The sequence below is a fragment of the Xyrauchen texanus genome, chromosome 15 (genome assembly GCF_025860055.1).
Source record: "Xyrauchen texanus isolate HMW12.3.18 chromosome 15, RBS_HiC_50CHRs, whole genome shotgun sequence".
Lineage (NCBI taxonomy): Eukaryota > Metazoa > Chordata > Actinopteri > Cypriniformes > Catostomidae > Xyrauchen > Xyrauchen texanus.
In genome coordinates, this window is record NC_068290.1 from 37,982,092 (window position 1) to 38,004,585 (window position 22,494).

General features: G+C 37.5%; 1 protein-coding gene across 1 annotated transcript in view; it reads right to left on the reverse strand.

Moving 5' to 3' along the window:
- plecb (plectin b) overlaps positions 1–22,494 on the reverse strand; it is a 56,310-nt gene that overhangs the window by 18,053 nt on the left and 15,763 nt on the right. The window contains 20 exon segments of the mRNA XM_052144690.1: positions 10–167; positions 1,367–1,550; positions 3,092–3,218; positions 3,482–3,636; positions 3,719–3,871; positions 5,373–5,498; positions 5,582–5,677; positions 5,770–5,874; positions 6,188–6,349; positions 6,434–6,511; positions 6,880–7,204; positions 8,803–8,957; positions 9,074–9,167; positions 11,148–11,275; positions 11,458–11,553; positions 13,998–14,117; positions 17,260–17,316; positions 17,318–17,367; positions 18,000–18,115; positions 21,877–22,043. Coding sequence (XP_052000650.1) covers positions 10–167; positions 1,367–1,550; positions 3,092–3,218; positions 3,482–3,636; positions 3,719–3,871; positions 5,373–5,498; positions 5,582–5,677; positions 5,770–5,874; positions 6,188–6,349; positions 6,434–6,511; positions 6,880–7,204; positions 8,803–8,957; positions 9,074–9,167; positions 11,148–11,275; positions 11,458–11,553; positions 13,998–14,117; positions 17,260–17,316; positions 17,318–17,367; positions 18,000–18,115; positions 21,877–22,043 — 2,652 coding nt within the window.

The window sequence follows — 22,494 nt, forward strand, 5'->3', positions numbered from 1 at the left end:
GGGAAGAACCTTCTGTTCAGCAGTCTTCTGGATGCAGTCTTTGAGTGGATCTTTTCCCACAGGTTGTCGGATACGGGCCACTGTGCGAGACTCACAGTCTTCTATCTGCAGACGCATGTCTCTGATCTGAGTGATGTATGTCTTACATATCGACTCATCCTGTTCACCTGTGAAAAGAACAGTATTGTTCCAAGCATTTTTCTCAACAATACAAGAGGGAAGCAACAGTTTATCACAGCCGAAGGAAGCTGTCCATTTATCAGTGCGCTGCAGCCAACATTCATGTCGCTTTGGTCACACACACACACACACACACACACACACACACACACACACGATAGTGGCTGAATCTCATGAAAACATGGCCAGGTCACATGTCCCCTCAAAATCAAAGGAGAAAAATAAGAAATGCTATTTTGCATAATAAAAATTAAGCCTAGCTTTAAGAACATTAACCCTGACCATATTACTGTAATGCGACTCAACATATGATTTTGAGTTGTATTGTAATTTATATTATTTTCAATAACGATTCTCATTACTATAATACAGTAAATTTATAGTTAATTATATTCAAAGCAATTATTTTTTAATTTAATTAGCATAAATATTAGGCAGTAAAATATACAAACATGATGTAGATATACTTAACAATTTAAACATATAACTTTTTTCACATTATAGTCATGCAAATTAGATTTTTGGGGGGGATTACAGTAATGACAGTACAAAATATTCATAATACTGAAAATATGCTTCATTTTCATTAAACAAAATATATTTTCTTATAATTTATTTTATTCATGGGGGAAAATATGACTTGGACATATTCTAGACAGATTCACCCTAGTAGCACTTAAGTATTGACAGCTACATATAAACATTCCACACTGACGCCGGAGTCTAAATTACATCAGCAGTCAAACCAGGATGTGTGTTTTTCCTCTGTATTGTTGAGAGGTATACCAAAAATCAGGCACAAATGATAAAATAAAAATCTCTTAAAAATGATGATGGAATAATTAAAACATCAAAAAGACAACTAATAAACGTAAACAAAAGAAAAAACATACACACTCTGTAGAGATGAGTAGTAAGCTAAAGCGCAGAAAACAACGTCAACCAAAGCAGACAAAGTTAGCTAACGTTTTTCCATTTTTTAAGCAGCTCATCCACGATGACAAATTTTTGCTCATCACAACCTGCAGAGCATCACTTTATGACTCACCCTGCATTCTGAAAACTGCTCCTGTAATTTGAATTAAATAGTTACCCAACATCTGTTTCCAAAGGATTTCATGCTACCTGACATGAACAATGGGCTTTATCGGGTGGGGGGTATATGTTGCAGGGTTAAAGCCTGTACCTTTCTCCAGAGTGCAGAGAAGGGTGTCAAAATGCTTTGTGGTCTCCTTGTAGTCCCTCTCTATCTGCATGTGATAGTTTGAATCAAAGAGTTTTGAGTCTTGACTGTCTTTGAGAAAGTCTTGATAATGAAGCTGCAGGTTCCTCAAAATCAGTGTGTATTCGTCCGTTTTTATCGTCTTGAACTGAAAAATAATTGTATCAAATACAAATCATGATCAATCAGGACAAACAAATAAGTTCTGTATTGATGTTCATTATTTTTATATTTGTATCTTCAAATATAAAACTTCAAACTTCATCTTCAAACTTAATCTTCAAAATTTTTCCCAGTAAAATCATTTCCACACTTTAATGTGGGCCCTTGAGGGACCTGTTATTCAATAAAACAACTGTTTTCTACATATAACTTAGCCATTGCAAACTTACAAGAACATTATTAAGGTATGCTTATTAAGCAGTACTGAAGGAGTTCCCATGTATGCAGGACACTTGCTAGTCTTGTCAAACTCATCCATTAAAATAATAATAATAATAAATAGAGCTGCAAGCAGCAATAACAGGGCCAAGCACACCAATGGCAAATATTTTTATAGAATTTTAAATTTTGGTGATAATTTGAAGCAGAGTTGTAAAAAAAAACATTAGTTTAATGACTTATTGTGTAATACAAATACTTTTAATTTTTGACCAATAGGTGATGCTGTCACCAATTTGATTTGTTATTCTGAGGGCTTTGGCACAATGCCACATATGAAGTTTCATGTCAATACACCAAAGTGTTTATGAGCTACAGCCTAAGATCCTTCTTGGCATCTTGCCATTTAACTAATATATGCATTATATAAGAACAGTTTGGTCTATCGAAAAGCTTTTCATTACTTTTTGTCATGAGTGCCCCTATATTATACACAGAAAATTTTGTGCAAATATGATGTACGGCCTAGGAGGAGTTTAAAAAGTAGGTTTCCATTGAAATTCAAAATGGCATACAGGAAGTATAGCCGACTATGGCAAACTGTCATTCGACTGCATATGCCGCAAGCATTAAGCAACCAGTCTCATGAACTCAGGACAAACTATTCAGAAGTTATAAACCAAAAAAGGGCAATTTATTCATGTTTCTTCACCACAAGGTGGCGCTCTACCCTAACATTCTTGTGATGACAGAACATTTTGTGTGAATCAGACATATAGTGGGCGGATCTTAAAAAATTTAACTAATTGGGACTAGGCATGACCTACGGAATCAGAGGAAAAACATATGTTTCTAGTTCTTACAGTTCAAAAGTTATAGGCCAAAACATAAATTATACTTTGACTGTTGGTGGTGCAAGAGGGCTTAAGTTACAGACCCCAAATCAGACCCCTATCAGTGTGCCAAATTTCACCATTTTCCTACATATGGTTCCTTGTGCTGCCTAGACTTCAAGAGTGGAAGCAGAATAACAAGAAAACTAACAGAAACCATAAATGTCTCAGCACATTTAGTGCTTGGCCCCTAATTAATAAAATGTTTGTTTTGTAATGAAATTCATAGGTAGGCACAATTTATATTTGTTTACAAAACTAATACACAAGCATAAGCATTCAGTCAAGTGTGTCCAATCTTTTGACTTGTATTTCAGAAGCAAATACATTTTAATTATCAATTTGTTAAATCGATGGCTCAATCATTCACTCTCAGATGTATCTAATTATATAATGAATAAGGCAGGGAATGTACCATAGTGATGTTCCATGAGCGGATGAGCTGGATGTCTTTCATCAGGTATTGCCAGGACAGCAGACTTCTCAAGTCAGTGTGCAGTCTCTGCCATAGAATCAGTATCTGCTGATGACCTGACTCCAGACTGTGAAAAACATCAACATTCAAAACATTTTAGGCCTTAAAGAAATAGATATATCCTAAAACATGTATGACTTTTTCCAAACCCTAGTGAGCTGCCTAGCTAAACATCAATTAAAGGCATTATCATCATTGGTCCCAGTCACAATGACTGTTCCAAAAGTAAGTATCAAAATTATGCTGCCTTTTAAGATACCTTGTTTATTTGGATGGCTTCCTTTTTATTGCTATTTTGATAATGGTCTGGCTACGTGAGATTTCATTTACCTGGACACACTCTCGACAGCCTCCTTGTTGACGGGCGGCACCAGAAAGCAGACAGACGGTACTGTGGCCTCACTACCTGAACGGTTTAGAACCTTCCACATATACGGCTGAGAGTTATTGATGAGTGCACACTCATCACCCTTGTGCATCGTGATCTATTATGAGAAGAAGATTATAAGCATACAGCACAAAGCTTAGGGTACATGAGTGATTAACAGTGAACATAGCTGTGTCTACCTCCATCTGTTTGAAGTCGCACACTGCCTGGATGGGCAGTTTGCCTTTGAAGGGGGTAGTGGGGTCCCGTGGCTTCAGCTGGATGATGGTTTTGGCTCTTTTGTTTAGGCCAGCGATATGAGTCTTAACCTCATTCAGCTGCTCTCTCTCCTCCTGTGAGAAAAAAGTTGGTTTGCTAAAAGCTTATCTCAGCATCAGGCAGCATGCCTACAAAGCTCTTGATGAGAGTCTTCTTAGAATGAAAAGTTCCAGTCAGATTGTCTGGTTTTACGCAGTTTCAGGGAGTTGGGATGAACCGGTTTTAACAGTGTGCTGAAAAAGCCACGTTTATGCTCAGATCAATACATCCGATAAAGAGCGCATAATCTGGAATGCATCTTGTTTTAAATATTGTGTACAAACATCTGATATACATCTTAAAAAGAGCAGATTCACATCTGGCTTGCACATTCAGATTAACATCCAACTGGGAACGTTTATGGGCAAACAATCTAAAAATACATCTTCCAGATGAAAACGAATACATCAAAAAGAGTGCTTGTTGACATTTGTGAGGCTTCTGGCATTCTGGAAGTTCAGGCATGAAACTCTGAATAACACAAGTTGATAGGTTCTTTGAACTTGTTATCTGTTAGCCAATCAGCTTGCTCACATATGATATGTCAAGCCAGTCGGCTCACATGTTGTCAGCTGTTAGGTCATTTTATGAGTAATTGGTTAGCCAATCAAGTTGCGTACACTCTTTGCCTAACCCTTAATTTTGCTCTGTTAGCAAGTAAGCCGGTTTCACTGCTGTGCACTGCGAGCATTTTCTGTGAAACCCTTCTCCTCCCCAAATACACTTGTCTTATCATAGGGTTATTACTTTTCTTATATCAGATTTTGTGTTTAACTGCCTCAAAACATCCACCTTGTATATAATTGAGTGGTTCTTGGCTAGAATAAGGTTCTGTGTGGACTTTATGCTGACTCAGATACCTTCAGGGCATAAAACCGATGACACAAACCAAGTTTCGTATTGATGAATCAATGCATTTGTAAACAGCATTTTATAACAAAATTCTAAATAGCTGGTGTCATACATTGGGTATCATTCAAAGCTATATATGTCAAGAAATCTAAAGAGACCAGCCTCAATATTTTAGTTATTAAGCTTTGGTACTCTTAGGTCATAGTTGTGATAATATACACCAAGTTTTGTTTCGATTTGCCAAAGCGTAGCCAAGACATAGCTTTAAAACCTCTTTGGCATGCTGACCGTCGTCACCTTTTGTTGAAGCATTATATGAGAATGGTTTGGTCTATCAAAAAGCTTTTAAATGTAATTTGTTTTTGTTTTTTATGAGTGTCCCTAGATTACACAAATGATATGCAATTTGGACATACGGCCTAGGAGGAGTTTGAACAAGCATGTTCAAAATGGCGGACAATCTGGAAAGAAATGAAATCCACACTGCATTAGCCATGGGATCAGATGAAAACTGTATTTTGCTCAAGGCCTTACGGTTCAAAACTTAGCATAAACATGAGTGCAACTTTGAACTGTTGGTGACACTAGAGAGTTAGAGACCCCAAATTTGCTATGAAATATTTTCAGACTGTCCTCCATCAGTGCACCAAATTTCCTAATCTGGTTCCATTAGACTTCACTTACGACAGCGTCCTGGAGCAAGTCCTCCAGTCGAGTGGCAGTGGTAGTGCGGTCACACATGTACTTCTTCTTCATGGTGTCCTGCATCTTCTTCATCCTCTCCTCAGCCTCTTTCACATCATTAAAGAACTGTGAGTGAAACAGATGAGAAAAAGTTAAAATATTGAAAATTATCTGAAAACGGCTTCTACTTCATCAAAGCTATGCAGTACCTGGAAGTATGCAGTGTTCTCCCTGAGATGTGTTTCAACACAACAGCATACTTGGAGGATCCAGCTCCACTGGGTCTGCAGAGCTGCCATGAAGGACTGAAGAACACAGATACAAGATGTATGTAACAAATACAACATGTCTATGATATCTTAATAATGTAAAGGAAGCAGTGCATATCAGTCTGTACCTCAACAGTCTTTTTGCCTGGATGGCTGTCTTTGATGAGTCTGTCTCCAGTGGCCTGGATGTCGCTGACTTTTTTCTCCCGAAACTCCAGCTCTCTCATGAGTCCCTGAGGAATTAATTAAATCATGAAGAACACTCCAGTACTCTTTGTGAGAAGCTGTAAAACATTCTCCATTTACATCTTGATCCAACTGAAATGACTAGACACTCATCTCACAACATTATTCAACCATGTTAGCCAAGTAGAACATGTTCCTCAATCAACATTCTTTTCTGATCCTTGATGAAACATGCCAAATCATATACCTAACCCTTACCATAATCTACACCAAAAATCTGAGGGTAATTAGAGAATGTTTGAGACACTTTTTGAAAACCCTAATAGTCATGAGAGTGAACAACAGTGATGGCACACTTACTGAGTAGTTCTCTTTCTTTGCAGTCATGTTGGTGTTGCGTTCACTCCAGTCATATTTGACTTCCTCTTCCTCTTTGTCATTAAGCCACATCAGTTCTTTAGTGGCAGAATTGACAAAGGTGTACAGCTGGTCGAGATGTCTCAAACGTGACTTGGAAGAGTTCTAAAGAGTAACGAAACAAATGCTGAGACTCTCCAATTCTACAGACTTCATGATTGTTAAAGAGTTAATGATTGTAACACTTACCAGCAGTTTGGTGTAATACAGATCCAGTTTGCCCAGATATTCTCTGTATGTGCCTTTACTAACAGGTGAGAGCTGATTCTGAAATACAGACAAACATAGAGACATCACAACACAGCAATCATTTTATTATATATAGTGACAGAGCGATTTATCAGACAGGCCAACACATTGGCCATATTACATATTAAATAACTGTGCACATATTCTTTTTTCTTTTAGATATGTGCAATATGTGCAAATATTCTATAGTGAATTTGGCCCCAACAAGTATTTGGATACTTAAAAATCTATGATTTTCATAGCATTAGATTACAAAATATCAAATGTAACACACTTTTTAGTTAAATGTTGCTTGAAAAGTGTGCTTGTGCTAACTTTCCTTAAAATATCATGTATTTTTTTGTAATCTAATGCAATGACATGCATACATTGTTTTCATATTTTACCTCATCTGCTCGTGCTCGTTCAATCTTAGCCTTGAAGTCCTCAATGGTTTGGTGAAGACCTCTGTGACTGCCCAGCTGAGACTCTACAGAAGGAAGGTCATTGCCCCACTCTGCCGTCTCAATCCTGCGCTGGTTCTCCTCCACCCAAGCTAACAGGTCCTGTGCATAGCGGAGAGTGACCTCATCCAGCTCGGGCCGTACACGCTGTGAAGTCTTCTGGGAGACTTGAGCGATGGAGAACTGAGTAACTGTAGTGGCACTGGGCTTGAGCCTCAGATTGTACTCAGTGCGCAAGTTCACAAAACGCTCATGCAAATGGTAAACCCTAAAGGAAAGAAGGTCAAGCATCATTCTGTTGCCTTTATTTAAAGATGTTATATCTTTAAACAATTAGTTTGTTTCAGAACTTTTCCAAAGACAACAAATCAGGAGGACGCTTTCCACCCCTGCTGAAAGGACCAGCATACATTGTCATCGGTATAGTCTGTGTTTTTGCATCTGATCTCCAGCTTTGATGTAATTCCTCCACCTCTTTTGTATTCCTCAACTTTTCTCTTATAATAAATGTAACAAAAAGAAAATAGCTAAATTGCAAAAAAACAAAACAAAACAAAATCTCATCATTTACTCACCCTAATGCCATCCCAGATGTGTATGACCTTCTTTCTTCAGCAGAAAATATTTGAAGAAAAATAGAAAAATATCATAGCTCAGAAGATCCTTAAAATGCAATTGGATGGTGATCTGACCTTGGAACGCTGTACAGAAGCTCTGTTGTGTTGGTTTAAATCTGTATCTGTTCGTTTACTCACAAAGGTGTGCTCATCCTGGATGTCTCAACCGAGAGAAAAACGTGAGATTACATCCAAAGATGCCAACGTGAATACGTCACATGAGAGGTACATACTGCTGCTGACCAGAAGCAAGGATTTATAGTTAAAAAGTACTTAAATATTGATCTTTTTCACAGCAAAAGCGATCGTTTCGCTTTAAAAGACACTAATTTAATGGATAACGTTTATGCTGACTGTCTTTTCTTTTTGGAGCTTCAAAAGTGAGATCACCATCCACTTGCATTTTAAGGACCTACTGAGCTAAGATATTTTTCTATTTCTCTTTAAATGTGTTCTGATGAAGTAAGAAAGTCATACACACCTGGTATATCATGAGGGTGAATAAACGATGAGAGAATTTTAATTTTAGGTGAACTATCCCTTTAATTACAAAAAGTGTATAGGGTCGTTAATGACCCGAGTTTTGTATTAGTGTCACAAAATACATTTGCGGTACCATAAATCATATTTTTATGATTAATTAATATCTGTAAATTTTCTCTCACAGGATACCTATTTCTTTGTTTATTACAAGACAAATTAGTCCTATATTCATACAAATTAGTACTATATTATGTAGATTTTCTAATTATCAGTATCCCATATGCATGTACACATACATTTTATACATGGTATTTGTTACTGAAGGTTGTTGAGGAGTTTATTTACATTTTACATTGCTATTTAAAGAGGCAGCAATGTGGAAGTAAACTATAGCAAGTGTAACACATGAACAGTATGATATGGCTATTGACATTTGGGTTTACTACTGAAATTCTATAAGTTGTACATCTATTTAGAATTAAAAAAAAGTGCTTAGGAAAATACAGATGTGTATTTATGTGGAGCGTATGTGTTATGTGTATCTCAATATGTGTTCGACAGATGTTACGTCTCATAAAATTTCAGCGTGGAAGTAACGAATTCTGTTCTATAATTTGTTGCATTATCTCTTTGATAAATTAAAAATTATTTGTGATAGATATACATTCTGGGCCACTAAAGACCCAAGATATGTAGAAATGTTTGGTGAAACACCAGTGCATTTCATGGTTAACCAGCTTCACCTGTCAAGTTTTGCTGGTCTCACCTGCGATACATCTGCTCTGCCTGCAGGTGTCGCCCATCCTTGAGAAGCTGAACATCATTAAAGAGGAGACGGATCATTCCATCTGCTTTATCCAGATCCCTTTCCACTTCAACTGTGTTCTGGGCTGGTTTCCTGGCATTCAGGAGTCGAATATCCTGCAACAAGAGTGACAACGGCATTCACAATGTTTAACAAACACAGTTGTGTTGGTCTATACAGGCTTGATCACATTTGATCAAATAACAGCTGTAAAAAGGCAAGAGGTTATCACCGTCTTCAGCAGGGTCTCAACCTGGTTGAGCTGTTCCTCACACATGCCTGACTCCATCTGCACTTTACTCACAATCTGCTGGAGACGTTCTAACCTGGAAGAGATTGGAGCAAGACACACAGAGTTGGTCAATGTTGAGGTTTCAATGGGCATTTGTATCACTGTTGCTGAAGATAGGTTTATAATCATTTAAACTTAAACTGAGATATTGTTAGCAATAATTTAAATTTCAACAATAATAAATCCATCTACATTTAAAAAACACGTTTTTGTGTTCCCTGAATCAAACCCACGACATTGGCATTGTTAGCACATGCCCTATCAGCTAAGCTACATTAGCATTCAATTAAAAACACTCTGGCCCTACAATTAAAGACATTATTACATGTCAGATATTTTTGTATAATGATAAATAAAACTGTATAATTGACTGTATAAAGCAGAATAATGTGCAGTCAGAAACAAAAATCTGACACAAACCGGAGGAGGATTTCAGTAATTTCTGGAGACTCTGTGGTCTCTTTCTTTTCACATAATAATGCAATTTCAACTCAAATGACTTTTTCCATTTAATTCCATGTAACAAGCAGACAATGTTCAGTCAGATGGTCATTCTTGCAAAATAAACCCTTTCACAATAATACCATGATCACCCTATCTGGGTTTATTTGGCAATAATGACCTGCTGAACAATTTTGAGAAAAAAATATAGCCTACCACAAATTAGAGAAAAATTACGAGACAAATATCTTGGAAAGCAACACAAGCCAATATCAAGGATGAAGCAAATACTCTAAATGATAGGGGTCTGTTACAAAAGCCATTATTTAGAGTCCAACCACACTCAAATCTTTCCCCAACATGCTGTTATAGTCCTGCCATTGGACTCGGACAGAACAAACCACATCCAAGAAAAAGCCATGTTGTTGTGGCAATTGGTCAGCCATTCCACGGTGCTGTCCATAAAAAGAAACTGTGTGCTGCAAATTACCCCAGAATGAGGACAACATTGTCTTTTGACAGGGGATGTGCCCTGTCCTCGACATTTCTACACAAAAATGAATGATAACTGTTTTGGTTTACTTTATCTTCTTCAAAACATAATCATGTCATTAATTCACATCCCTCATTTCATTGTGTATTTTCTCCACCTATAATGTTTGTCAAGATTTCTTGCAACAAAAACAGCTGCACAGTTTTTATATGACCTTCCATTCTGGCGGAAATTTTAATTTCTATTTTCCATTTTTGTGGAAGCTTTTATTTTGAAGTCCTTTCCTTTCTGTATATTTTTGACGGTAGCTTCACACTTCAGGAAAAGCAGGTTGCTGCATGACCCAGTGTGATAATTAAACTGCAAAAGGCTGCTATTTAATTAAATAAACACGTAGTCTGTATGTGCTGCGCGCTACATATTGAATTAGCGATCTGCTCAATGTCATCTATTACAAACAGGGCGTGCAATGCTCATGGTGGTGTTTTAGAGTTCCTTGGTATGAGTAGCCGGCTTCACATTTACATTCAAACATTCATAAAACAAGAAATATTTACGTCGAAGCGTGCAGCACATACAAACTATAAACTATATTTATCTGATTTTATCGCAGCCTGAGTGTGAACTTGAACGGAACTGACTTCATATAGCCATTAAAAATCACCTTGACACCAGTTAATTAAAAGTCATTACAGAAATGGCTCAGAAACGTGAAGCTAGTTCTGACAAAAGCTCTAGCATAATTTTTTGCAGGTGCCACTTGTTTTGATATTTTGTTACCTGATGCAAAGCCACTGAGAGGACTGAAAAGTACAGACAATTGTCATTCTCATTCAACTCCCAGTAGTCCCGAATGTCCTTATCTAAACTCTTCATTATGTGATAAGGGGTTGAGGTAATGTCAGGTTTCAGTCTGGTAAAGATAACTGAGTGTTCTGTTCCAGTCAGGCCATGTAATTTCATTACACGCTCATTCTATTCTCAACATCTTACTGACCACAAAGTGAGAGGGTTCTGCTTCAAGGCAAAGGCCTTTGTTTATAGGCATGCTATGGTTTTATAAACAACTAAATCTCATACCTCTCAAACTCTATTCTGAGAAGTCTCTCCCTCTCTAGTATGGCTACATGGATTCGCCCCCATTCCTTCTCAACATCAATGGGGTGGTAACCAGGAGGCACCTTAATCTGACCACCATGAACTGCACTCTGTGGAGAAATTTAGTGTTAGAAACACATTTAAGACAAAAAAACATACTATGGCAAAAGTGATATTTTAATTTTGAGGAATAAAATCAATTTGGAGAATTTGAATGATTGACCACTCATGTCTCAAGTTATGTTTACAAGATCAAACAGATGAACTGTGACATCAAGTCTTGTGTACAAACCTCAAAGGACTGGTAGAGGTGTTTGGAGCGGACCTTATCTGACTCTTTAGGGGGCAGCTCTGTCTCTTTGAACTTTAGAAACTGACGCCACAGAATCTACATAAAAGACAGTAAATAATAAATAACTACACAAATAGATATCTAACACGATGTTAAGGACCAAACATACTCTATGCAAATATGTCAGATCGCATTTCATAACACAACACAACTACGTGTTGCATTCTCAACATTGCCACAAGGGGTGCTTTAGCAAAATTTGTGTGAACTTTCTGCTTCTGTGTTGAGTTTTCTATTTAGACTCAACTGCTGTCATGGCAGAGCAACAGTTTTAAGAGAATATTGCTGAGCAAGTACTGTAAGTTAAAGTCAATATATTTATGGCAACTTACCAAAATAATAACACATACGGTTATATTGCCCCCTTGAGTACTGAGGATTTTTACCCCCACAGTAACAGACTGCATTGGCACACCACAGAACCTAGAGCTCTCTAACTATGTGTGAAACTATGTGCAGGACGTTAACTATATATGGGTCTGTTGGGTTAAAGGTACTAAACATTTCAGTGGCAGAGAACAATTGAACCTTTCTCCCCGAAGTGTGTTCTTTAAAATAGTTCAGAAAGCACTGCGAACATACATTGTGAACCTAACAACTTAATTATCCATCTAGCAAAAAGTGGCATGACTGAGAATTGTTTCCCAAAGCAGGAAAAAAAATACCTGTCCTCAGACCAAGATGATTTTCCAATAGCTGCCCCACCCTGACGGGACAGAGCCAACGGGACAAACTCAAACAAAGAAGTTCAAAGACAGAAAGCCTGAACTTTCTATTGTGGTGTCGTATGACATGACTCATCCACTCCAAAGAATAATTTCTTCCAGTAACATGTGATCAGATCAGAAGGATATATGTTATTCACAGTGTTGGGGAAGCTATTTTGAAACTATAATTTGCAAAGCTAAAAGCTAGTTTTTTAAGAAGTAGTTAGCTACTCTACAAAACAAAGTATCTAACTACATTTTAATTATACAACTATCATATGATGTGATTTATTTCTGCAATCAGAGCAGTATTTAAGGCAAAAATTCAAAATAAATAAATAAAAGTGACAGCAATATACTTGAATGGATAAATCAAATAAAAGTTGATTCACCATTAAAACCACCTGCCTAATATTGTGTAGGTCCCCCTCGTGCCGCCAGATAGCATTCTGAGATGATATTCTTCTCACCACAATTTTATAGAGGGGTTATCTGATTTACTGTAGACTTTGTCAATTCGAACCAGTCTGGCCATTCTCCATTGACCTCTTGTATCAATAAGGTTTTTCCATCTGCAGAACTGCCACTCACTGGATGGTTTTATTGTTTTTGGCACCATTTGGGGTAAATTCTAAAGAATTTTTGTGTGAAAATCCCAGGAGATCAACAGTTACAGAAATACTCAAACAAGCCCGTCTGGCACCAACAATCATCCATGTGATTATCAAATCAGCCAATCGTGTGGCAGCAGTGCATAAAATCATGATACGGGTCAGGAGCTTCAGTTAATGCTCACATCAACCATCAGAATGGGAGAAAATGTGATCTCAATGATTTGGACCGTGGCATGTTTGTTGGTGTCAGACGGGCTGGTTTGAGTATTTCTGTAACTGTTGATCTCCTGGGATTTTCACACACAACAGTCTCTAGAATTTACTCAGAATGATGCCAAAAACATCCAGTGAGGGTCAGTTCTGTGGATGGAAATGCCTAGTTGATGAGAGAGGTCAGCAGAGAATGGCCAGACTGGTTCGAACTGACAAAGTATACGGTAACTCAGATAACCACTCTGTACAATTGTGGTGAGAAGAATATAATCTCAGAATGCTATTACGAGATGCAGGTTGGCGCTGTACGAGGATTACCTACACACTATTAGGCAGATGGTTTTAATTTTGTGGCTGATCAGTGTATAAATTACTCCAAAATGTAGTGATGAATAAGAGCATGGACAGAGAGAGGACCGTTTAGGAGAGTGTGTTCATCTATTTCCCCAGTTCGCTTAGCTGTATAGCTCAGAGTGCAATAACATGTAACATAGAAAACAATATTTTGTGATGCTACAATGTGATTTGTAGGAAAAAGTAGCTCAGTTCTGGAAAAGATTCTGACAAAAGCTTAGCTACTGTCATGTTAGCGTCACTATATTTATTTATTACTCTCTCTTTAAACAAGTTACCCACTCTCATGTAAAGACCAGCTTAGACCAGTATTCATTTCCATGCTGTTTCAAGATGGTATATGCATTTGTTACTGGTCTAGATGCTGGTGGGGACAACAGCACACTAGCATCTCATTCCAAATCACAACATACTGTATACTGGTGACCAGCTATTCTGGTCTTTTTAGAAAGGAAGAACATTTTACATAAAATCCAGACCATGTGCAACAGTCAATAGGACTGCATTTCATTCAATAACTGGATATGAAAGGTGTTACTAATAGCAACCCATATAACAACACAAAATGAGATTTCAGATTAGCTTTCCTCACCTCAGTCTCCTCATAGCTGCCGGGAAACTTCCTCTCCTCAAAGATGATGACATGATGTCTAATCCACTGCAGTATAATGGTGACCAGTTCGTAGTATTCCTGCCAGCGCAGTTGCAGCTCCTACAGTCCGAGAGCACAAACAACATCTCAGAGAAGAAAATGAGAACTCTTTTGCCCCTGTGCTAATTCACTAAGTCACTTACCACACTCACTCAATTTGGTGTCGACAAACTAGCTTTGTTTGATAACAACACATGAAGGGAATGAGAAAGGTAAGGAGTCCAAATACAAGAATAGCAAATGTAGGAGTGGCTATAATTATTTTTCTGCATTTAGTTTATTGTACAGATCTTATAGATTACATAGTTCTCTTTCAAGGTATTGAGACATAATAGATGCTGATGGTGTGAATGACAAATGTGATAAAATACAGTTGACAGCAGCTGGATTAAGTTACGTAAGGGTTTTTGGCAGCGGTTTTCTGGTGAGACCCAGATCACACGAAATCTATTACTTCTAAAGTTTATATTAAGCATCCTTCTTAAGAGTGTAAACATGGAGGTGAAATAAGAGCTTTAATCCGTCCTGACACTACCCTGTAACCAAGATGAGGGTCAAAAAAAATCTCGATGCACCATATCTGAACGTACATGAACACAAATGAGATTTGAGAGGTATGAGAATTTTCACGGAATTTGACAAGTCTTAGTATTAAAAAAACGGACGACTTTTACTCACAGAAAAAAATAAATGAACCAACAAACAATGTTATTACCAATTTTTTCTAAGTTTAACCCCAAACCTAACCCCCAACCCTTAACCACTAACCGCTAACCCTTACCCTAAACCCTCACCTAACAATGATTTTAATAGAAAAATTACAGAAGAGTGACCATGTACCACGGAAGAAAGAAAACACTGGGGTTTGGAATGCAACAAGGGAAGCGCATTTAAGGCTATTGACATATATCAGTCACTGACTGTATTGCATAAATAAATATGGAACATGTAACCAAATTTGTTCACTGACGTTTCCTTTTCTAAAAATACAGTTTTGGACAGGAGATTAGCTAAAATGTCATGCCTGTTTTGTATCACTTTAAAATTCTGTTTGGTTGGTCTCTTGGTTGGTTTCGTTTTAAGAGCTTTGAAAGTGTGTAACATATATCATTAATAACTTAAATACCGGTCTGCTCCTGGAACAACGCTACAGTTTGGCTTCAGATGACTTGAAATATAGCACACAAGTCGCATGAACTACTTTAATGGAGCTTGAATGCCTCAGTCCCCATTCACTTTTATTGTATGAAAAAGAGGAGCATGAACATTCTGTTTTTCCTTTAGTGTTCCATGAAGAATGAAAGCATTTTCATATTTGGGTGAACTATCCCTTTAGGATATCAAGTGATAAGAGTTCAACAAAAAGGGCATGAAAACAGTGCCAAGTGAAGACACATTGTTATTGTCAGAAAGAATGGATGATGCTATTTAGCAATGGTGTGGGAATGGGATAAGTCAATACAGAAAGTCTAAAGGAGCCTTATTCATAAGAAATGCTTCATTCATTTTATTAGATTTTGTTCTAAGCCTTATTGACTGACATACAGGTGAAACTCGAAAAATTAGAATATCGTGCAAAAGTTCATTAATTTCAGTAATTCAACTTAAAAGATGAAACTAATATATTATATAGACTCATTACAAGCACAGTAAGATATTTCAAGCCTTTATTTGATATAATTTTGATGATTATGGCTTACAGCTTATGAAAACCCCAAATTCAGAATCTCAGAAAATTAGAATATTACATGAAATCAATAAAAAAAAAAAGGATTTTAAATACAGAAATGTCGGCCCTCTGAAAAGTATAATCATGCATATGTACTCAGTACTTGGTTTGGGCCCCTTTTGCATTAATTACTGCCTCAATGCGGCGTGGCATGGATGCTATCAGCCTGTGGCACTGCTGAGGTGTTATGGAAGACCAAGATGCTTCAATAGCGGCCTTCAGCTCTTCTGCATTGTTTGGTCTCATGTCTCTCATCTTTCTTCTTATAATGCCCCATAGATTCTCTATGGGGTTCAGGTCAGGCGAGTTTGCTGGCCAATCAAGCACAGTAATACCATGGTCATTGAACCAGGTTTTGGTACTTTTGGCAGTGTGGGCAGGTGCTAAGTCCTGCTGGAAAATGAAGTCAGCATCTCCATAAAGCTTGTCTGCTGAAGGAAGCATGAAGTGCTCTAAAATGTCCCGGTAGACGGCTGCGTTGACTCTGGACTTAATAAAGCACAGTGGACCAACACCAGCCGATGACATGGCTCCCCAAACCAACACAGACTGTGGAAACTTCACACTGGACTTCAAGCATCTTGGATTGTGTGCCTCTCCATTCTTCCTCCAGACTCTGGGACCTTGGTTTCCAAATGAGATGCAAAATTTGCTCTCATCAGAAAAGAGGACTTTGGACCACTGAGCAACAGACCAGTTCTTTTTTCTTTAGCCCAGGTAAGACGTTTGACATTTGAAGCCCATGTCCAGGACCCGTCTGTGTGTGGTGGGTCTTGATGCAGTAACTCCAGCCTCAGTCCACTCCTTGTGAAGCTCCCCACACATTTGAATGGCCTTTTCCTGACAATCCTCTCCAGGCTACGGTCATCCCTGATGCTTGTGCACCTTTTTCTTCCACACTTTTCCCTTCCACTTAACTTTCTATTAATGTGCTTTGATACAGCACTTTGAGAACATCCAACTTCTTTTGCAATTACCTTTTGAGGCTTTCCCTCCTTGTTGAGGGTGTCAATGATGGTTTTCTGCACAACTGTCAGGTCAGCAGTCTTCCCCATGATTGTGAATTCAACTGAACCAGACTGAGAGACCATTTAAAGGCTCAGGAACCCTTTGCAGGTGTTTAGCTGATTAGAGTGTGACACTTTGAGCCTACAATACTGAACCTTTTCACAATATTCTAATTTTCTGAGATTCTGAATTTGGGGTTTTCATAAGCTGTAAGCCATAATCATCAAAATTATATCAAATAAAGGCTTGAAATATCTTACTTTGCTTGTAATGAGTCTAGATAATATATTAGTTTCACCTTTTAAGTTGAATTACTGAAATTAATGAACTTTTGCACGATATTCTAATTTTTCGAGTTTCACCTGTATGAAGTGCTGACTGCCTGAGTAGGTGACTGGACTAAAGTGTGGCGTGTGAAGAAATGCAGCATGCTCATTTTAATAAAATGATGAGGGAAAAACTCACATTGGCTTTGACGCCATCCTGGACATCAGAAACACGTGGCATAGCATCATAAAGGGAGCGACACATATGTGATAATTGACTTCTCATCAGGGTGAGGCACATCCACATCTGAAAGCATATGATATGAACATTGATCAGTATTCATGAATAGTTGTTTACATCTCATGAAGAACATCCATAACAAAGTATGAGCTGGTCAATAGAGAACAGTTGAATACAGTACAGTAATTTTATAGTGGCTTTGGCTCCAAGTATTTTTTCCAATTAATTTTTTCTCCATAGGGATTTAAAATATATATTTATCAATAAACAGTTCTAATCTATTAAACAACCAAACCAGCTCCAAGATAAATCATAACATTACAAATGTTGATGTGAAGAATTTTTTTTCTTAAATTCTTTGATGAGGTCATGAACCCATTATTCATCCGATTAAGGATGCTGATTGGCGTAATTAAACAAGAAATGTTGGAACAATCTAAAACTATTGACTTATAGTCATTGATAATAAGTATTCATAACCATATATTTAAAGCCTAGAGCAAAATATTAAAATATAAAGAAATATATAAGTTGTTTGAGAGTGTAGGGAGACTGTCTTGATTGCGTCATTCACAATGCGTTATTGGAGCTGGCGCCATTTTCCGCCATGGTAAGCGCGACTTTTCAGGAATATTTGTAGTGTAGTTTAAAAAAAAAGCTAGCTAAAGTTCACCTAACAGAGCTTTACTCAATCTTACCTTCTGGGTCAAGCAGTCGTGTGACTCCAAGTTCTTGCTCTGCAACAGTAAACGCCTGCTCCAGGTTCTCCAGGTTGGTCTGGTGGTACAACTTTGTCATGTCGATGAGCCTGGGCCTGAGGAAACAGAAAAACAATGTTATGAGGGCCGGTTAGTATGAAATAATGCAAGAGAAAGAGTGTCCAACCCTTGATCACTCAACCCAATCCATTGATGTATACAGATTCTGTATTTTATTCCCTGTACTATGACATAAAATCATAAAATCAAATGAATCATGGAATTACTGTAATTACAAATGGTGGTTCATGACAGTCAACTGATTCAAAATGTACAGATTAAAATAAGTACAGTCATAGTTCAATATTAGAATGAGGGTCAAAATGAGTTCAGAGACCCAAGTACTGCATACAACAACAAATACTTTTCTTAATCAGTGTTTTAATCTTGTTTTCAAATACAAAAAATTTGAGCAAGTTTGAAATATTAAGCAAAATTGTGTAAGATAAGACTTATTTTCAGAGAATCTTTGCTCATACGTCATACATAATTGATGAATGGTTTTAAGCATACAGTGCACTAAATTGTGTTAGAAGTTGCTAACTATAGAATAAGCTATGCATTAACTGAGGTAAACAAATACTGTACAACCTACCAATAAGATTAATTCAAGTACTTTTCTGAAAACAGAATATATCTTGAAAAAGAGAAAACTTGCTTCTCAAGAAAATGCATCTTGTTTTAAAGATAGTTTTACTGGAAAACAAGACAAACTATTGATTAAGAAAATTCCTTTTTTACAGGGTAAAGTGACCACCTGCTCCATAAATCCCAAATAACATCTGTCTCCTGAGGGATGAAGTTATAATTGACATACCATGAATACTTAGAGAAAGGAGGGGCGGTGAACGACATAACGTGAATGAACTCTACACACGTATACAGTACCAAATACATCCTCTAATTTCCAAACCTTTAGATTCTACAGAACTACATTTACAGAGTGTTAGAAATGAACTTGAGCAAGCACACCCGGTCAGCTCATTGCCATGTATCGTAGAAGGTATGACAAAGTGTTCTCCGGTGTAGTAAGGCGAATCTGCCATCGTGGTCAGATCTTCTGTCCTGAATCCTCCATGGAACTGCCTTAGATCTCTCTCTGGTAAATAGTTAGCTGAGCTCCAGTCTGTCCCATTTCCTGTCTGAAAGTTCTCAATAGAGTGAGCACCTGCACTATAGGAGCCCCTGCCAGAGTCCAGAGAGCTTTCGGATGGGATATCCTCACAAAGCATGACCACCCGGTCCTGCATATCACTCACAGAACCCACAGTGCTGCTAGAACCCGTCCGACGCTTCTTGAAGGACAAACGTCTCTTTATATTGAGCAGCATTGTGCCTGATGGCAGTGCACCTTTAAAATACTGCTTCCACAATACAATACTTGTTGAATTCTCAAATATCAATATCTCCTTTCCATATAAGTTTTGATATTAGTTACTCTGTTTTTCAAATCCATTTTGTCCAGGGCAGCGCCAAAAAGTATGTTAAACTTGAGTTGAAGTTGTCATTCAATGTTGTGCATGTGGGGCTTGCAAAAGCCTCTTCTCCTTTTCTGAAAGGCAGAAACTCCTATAGATGTTCCAGGCTGATAAAAGCATCTAACTCTCCCTCTGGAGCTCAGCAGGGTCAGTGGGGCGTACCCAAGCTTTGCAGGTACATGTCAATGTTTCGGGAAAGGTGCCCTGCGGTGAGGGGAGTCTCTCAGCTCATAATGGCATGCCTCACTGTACTTCTTTTCAACTCACACTGTAAAATGACCTTCACTGAATGCTTCTTTTTAAACCTTATTTCTTATTCAATACCTTCCAGCCCTCTTTTGTGCAAGCCTCTGTAAATGTGGCACACCCTCATTGCAGGTAAACTGCTTTCATTTGGTATGAGAAGGCTTTTAAATTTCCCTTTTTTTTTTTTAAATGTCCAGTTAATTCAGAGCGATACAAAAATGTATTTTGCAAGCTGCTATTCATACAATGAAACCAGCAGTGACCACATGATGTAAAGGCCACAATATACCTCATACGAAATCGAAGAATGAATGGGTGTGATGTAATTTAGAACTAAATCTGGCTAAAATTAAGGTGTTTTGTGTTCGTTTTGGTGGTTTGTAATAGCTCGTCTGGGCCACCTTTTAGGAAAACGTCCTACGGTTGCTAAACACTTTCTTACTGCCATTGGTCCACTTCATGGTAGCTCCACCTACCTTAAGGCCGACAACAAATTTTGTTTATTTTCTTCAGTCAGATAAGATCAGTCAACATGAACACACCACCGTGATTTTATTAGCGGGCTGGTGTATATTTACCAACATCTGTACAATCGTTCGCATAAAGACATTTTCCAAGACCATGTCATGCAATATTTTTGGTTCAATAACAAATACTCTTAAGTGCCCATTCACTCTTTTGTTTTATGAGCTGCCTCACTCATGTGCTATCTGCAATAAAAGCCATTCACACATCTGTGAGTGGTAAAAAGTACCGGTTAGCCTATCGTCATTCTTTTGTCTATATTCTGAACTCTTTTATTCACCAATCTTTGCAGTTGTATCACTGTCATCATATATTACAATAACAGCATGTAACTGTCGCATATTATGGCCACAAATAGCATGTTAGCGCATTAGCATCATGAATTTTGAATGTAAACAAGGCAAATTGTGCATTTTCTACTGCATATATATTCCTTAAAATCATCACAGAGTGGATAAAAAAAAGCATCTTTTACTGATCTAGTGTGAATTCTGCTCATAGAATGAGGCATAAAGCCACTGATAACACATTAGTTAAGGATTTACATGTAGCTTTCTCATATTTAAATGTACTTCTAAATGCTTCCCACAGCGGTGTGGCGGGTGTCTGAATTTTTGCGAACAGTACACCGTTGCTCGGCCGTTTCGAACTTGTTTTTACCCCTGAACGAAGAATGAAAAACAACTTCTCTGGAAGTCTATCAGGGCCTTAAATTTGCAAAATGGACAAACAGCACCATAGAAGGGGTCCATATGGCTTGAGCTTTATGTGTGGAACAGATCAGAAATAAAGTCGAAATAAAGCTACAGCGGAGGGGGCGATTTTCAGTAAATCAACTATTAGGAATATAGTCCTCAAGTCATAAAGACTACTTTTTTGACACTTTTAATAAACTTTGTCAGCTTTTGGTCAATTTATGCTTTCACTATAGAAAATAACAGCTTAGAATTTCTTAAAAGGTTTTCTTTTTTTGTTCCACAGTAGAAAGCAAGTCATACTGTATGAGTTTGGAGCAACAAGAGGGTGAGTAAATTATTTCAGAAAATGTGATTTTTGACTGAACTATTCCTTTAGACTGATGGTACGTTTTGTAACTCAAGGCTGATGAGATTCTAGAAGACTTTAAGTGAGATGCCAGTAAAAACTGTCAGTTATGTGCAGAACTCTGATTTGAAGTGCTCAGGGCAATTATCTCTGCGAAAATATGTTCTGAATTCAGGTAAGAACTATTTACTCCTTAGCAAAGACACGTTTGATCAAGAGTGAAGCTCAAAGTTGAGACAGATAAGTCCCTTGTTAACAAATTGCTATATTTCACTGTCATCTGATACCTTTCAAATGAAGAGTCAATGTGAGTGACTGTAGGACCCTATGAATGGTCATCTAAACATCTTTAAATGGTCATTTAAACTATATACCGTGGTTTCAAAAATTGATTGGATACTGAAGCCACACTTAAAATGTGTGCATGTCTTTGCATTATAAAACAAAATATCAAAACAAATGCCACTTATTAAAAAAAGTCACATTCAAAGACTTACAAGCCACCTTGTTAACCATTTACTTACTTGTGTTTGTGTATAACAGCGTTGAAGAGTTTTCCATCCCTCCAGCTAGTGGTGAAGTTATCACAGCGGATGCCATGGTAACCATCCACCATTCGCTGAGACCAGAGGAGGAGCTTTTCCTTTGCCGACATGTCATCTGACTGACCGTTCACCTGGATATCTGAAATCTGTCAGAGTTTAGGGATTTAGTGGCAAGTAGTAGAAGTGTAGACAGATTCTGCATTTTTTATGGTATCAAATCAATAAATATATAATGGGAGGGGTTGATTTCTCATGCATGCATTTAAGAGATGGTCTTTGAAAAGAAATTCCAGGCATGCACTACAATACAAGCATATCAAAACGTTCCACTGAATCCCATTCACCTCCTGGCTCTGAGACCCTTCATTCCACACAACTGCTTTTTGAGAATATAGGTAGGAAAACATGGCACTGTATGGAAGGGGTTTTCCACTAGTGCTGGGAAAGTTATACTTTGAAACTGTAGTTAAATAAGACCCTAATTTTTAGAACTGAATTGTCATTTTTTTATATATATATATATATATATATATATATATATATATATATATATATATATAAACTGATGTATTTAACAAAAATTTTATTTTGCACAAA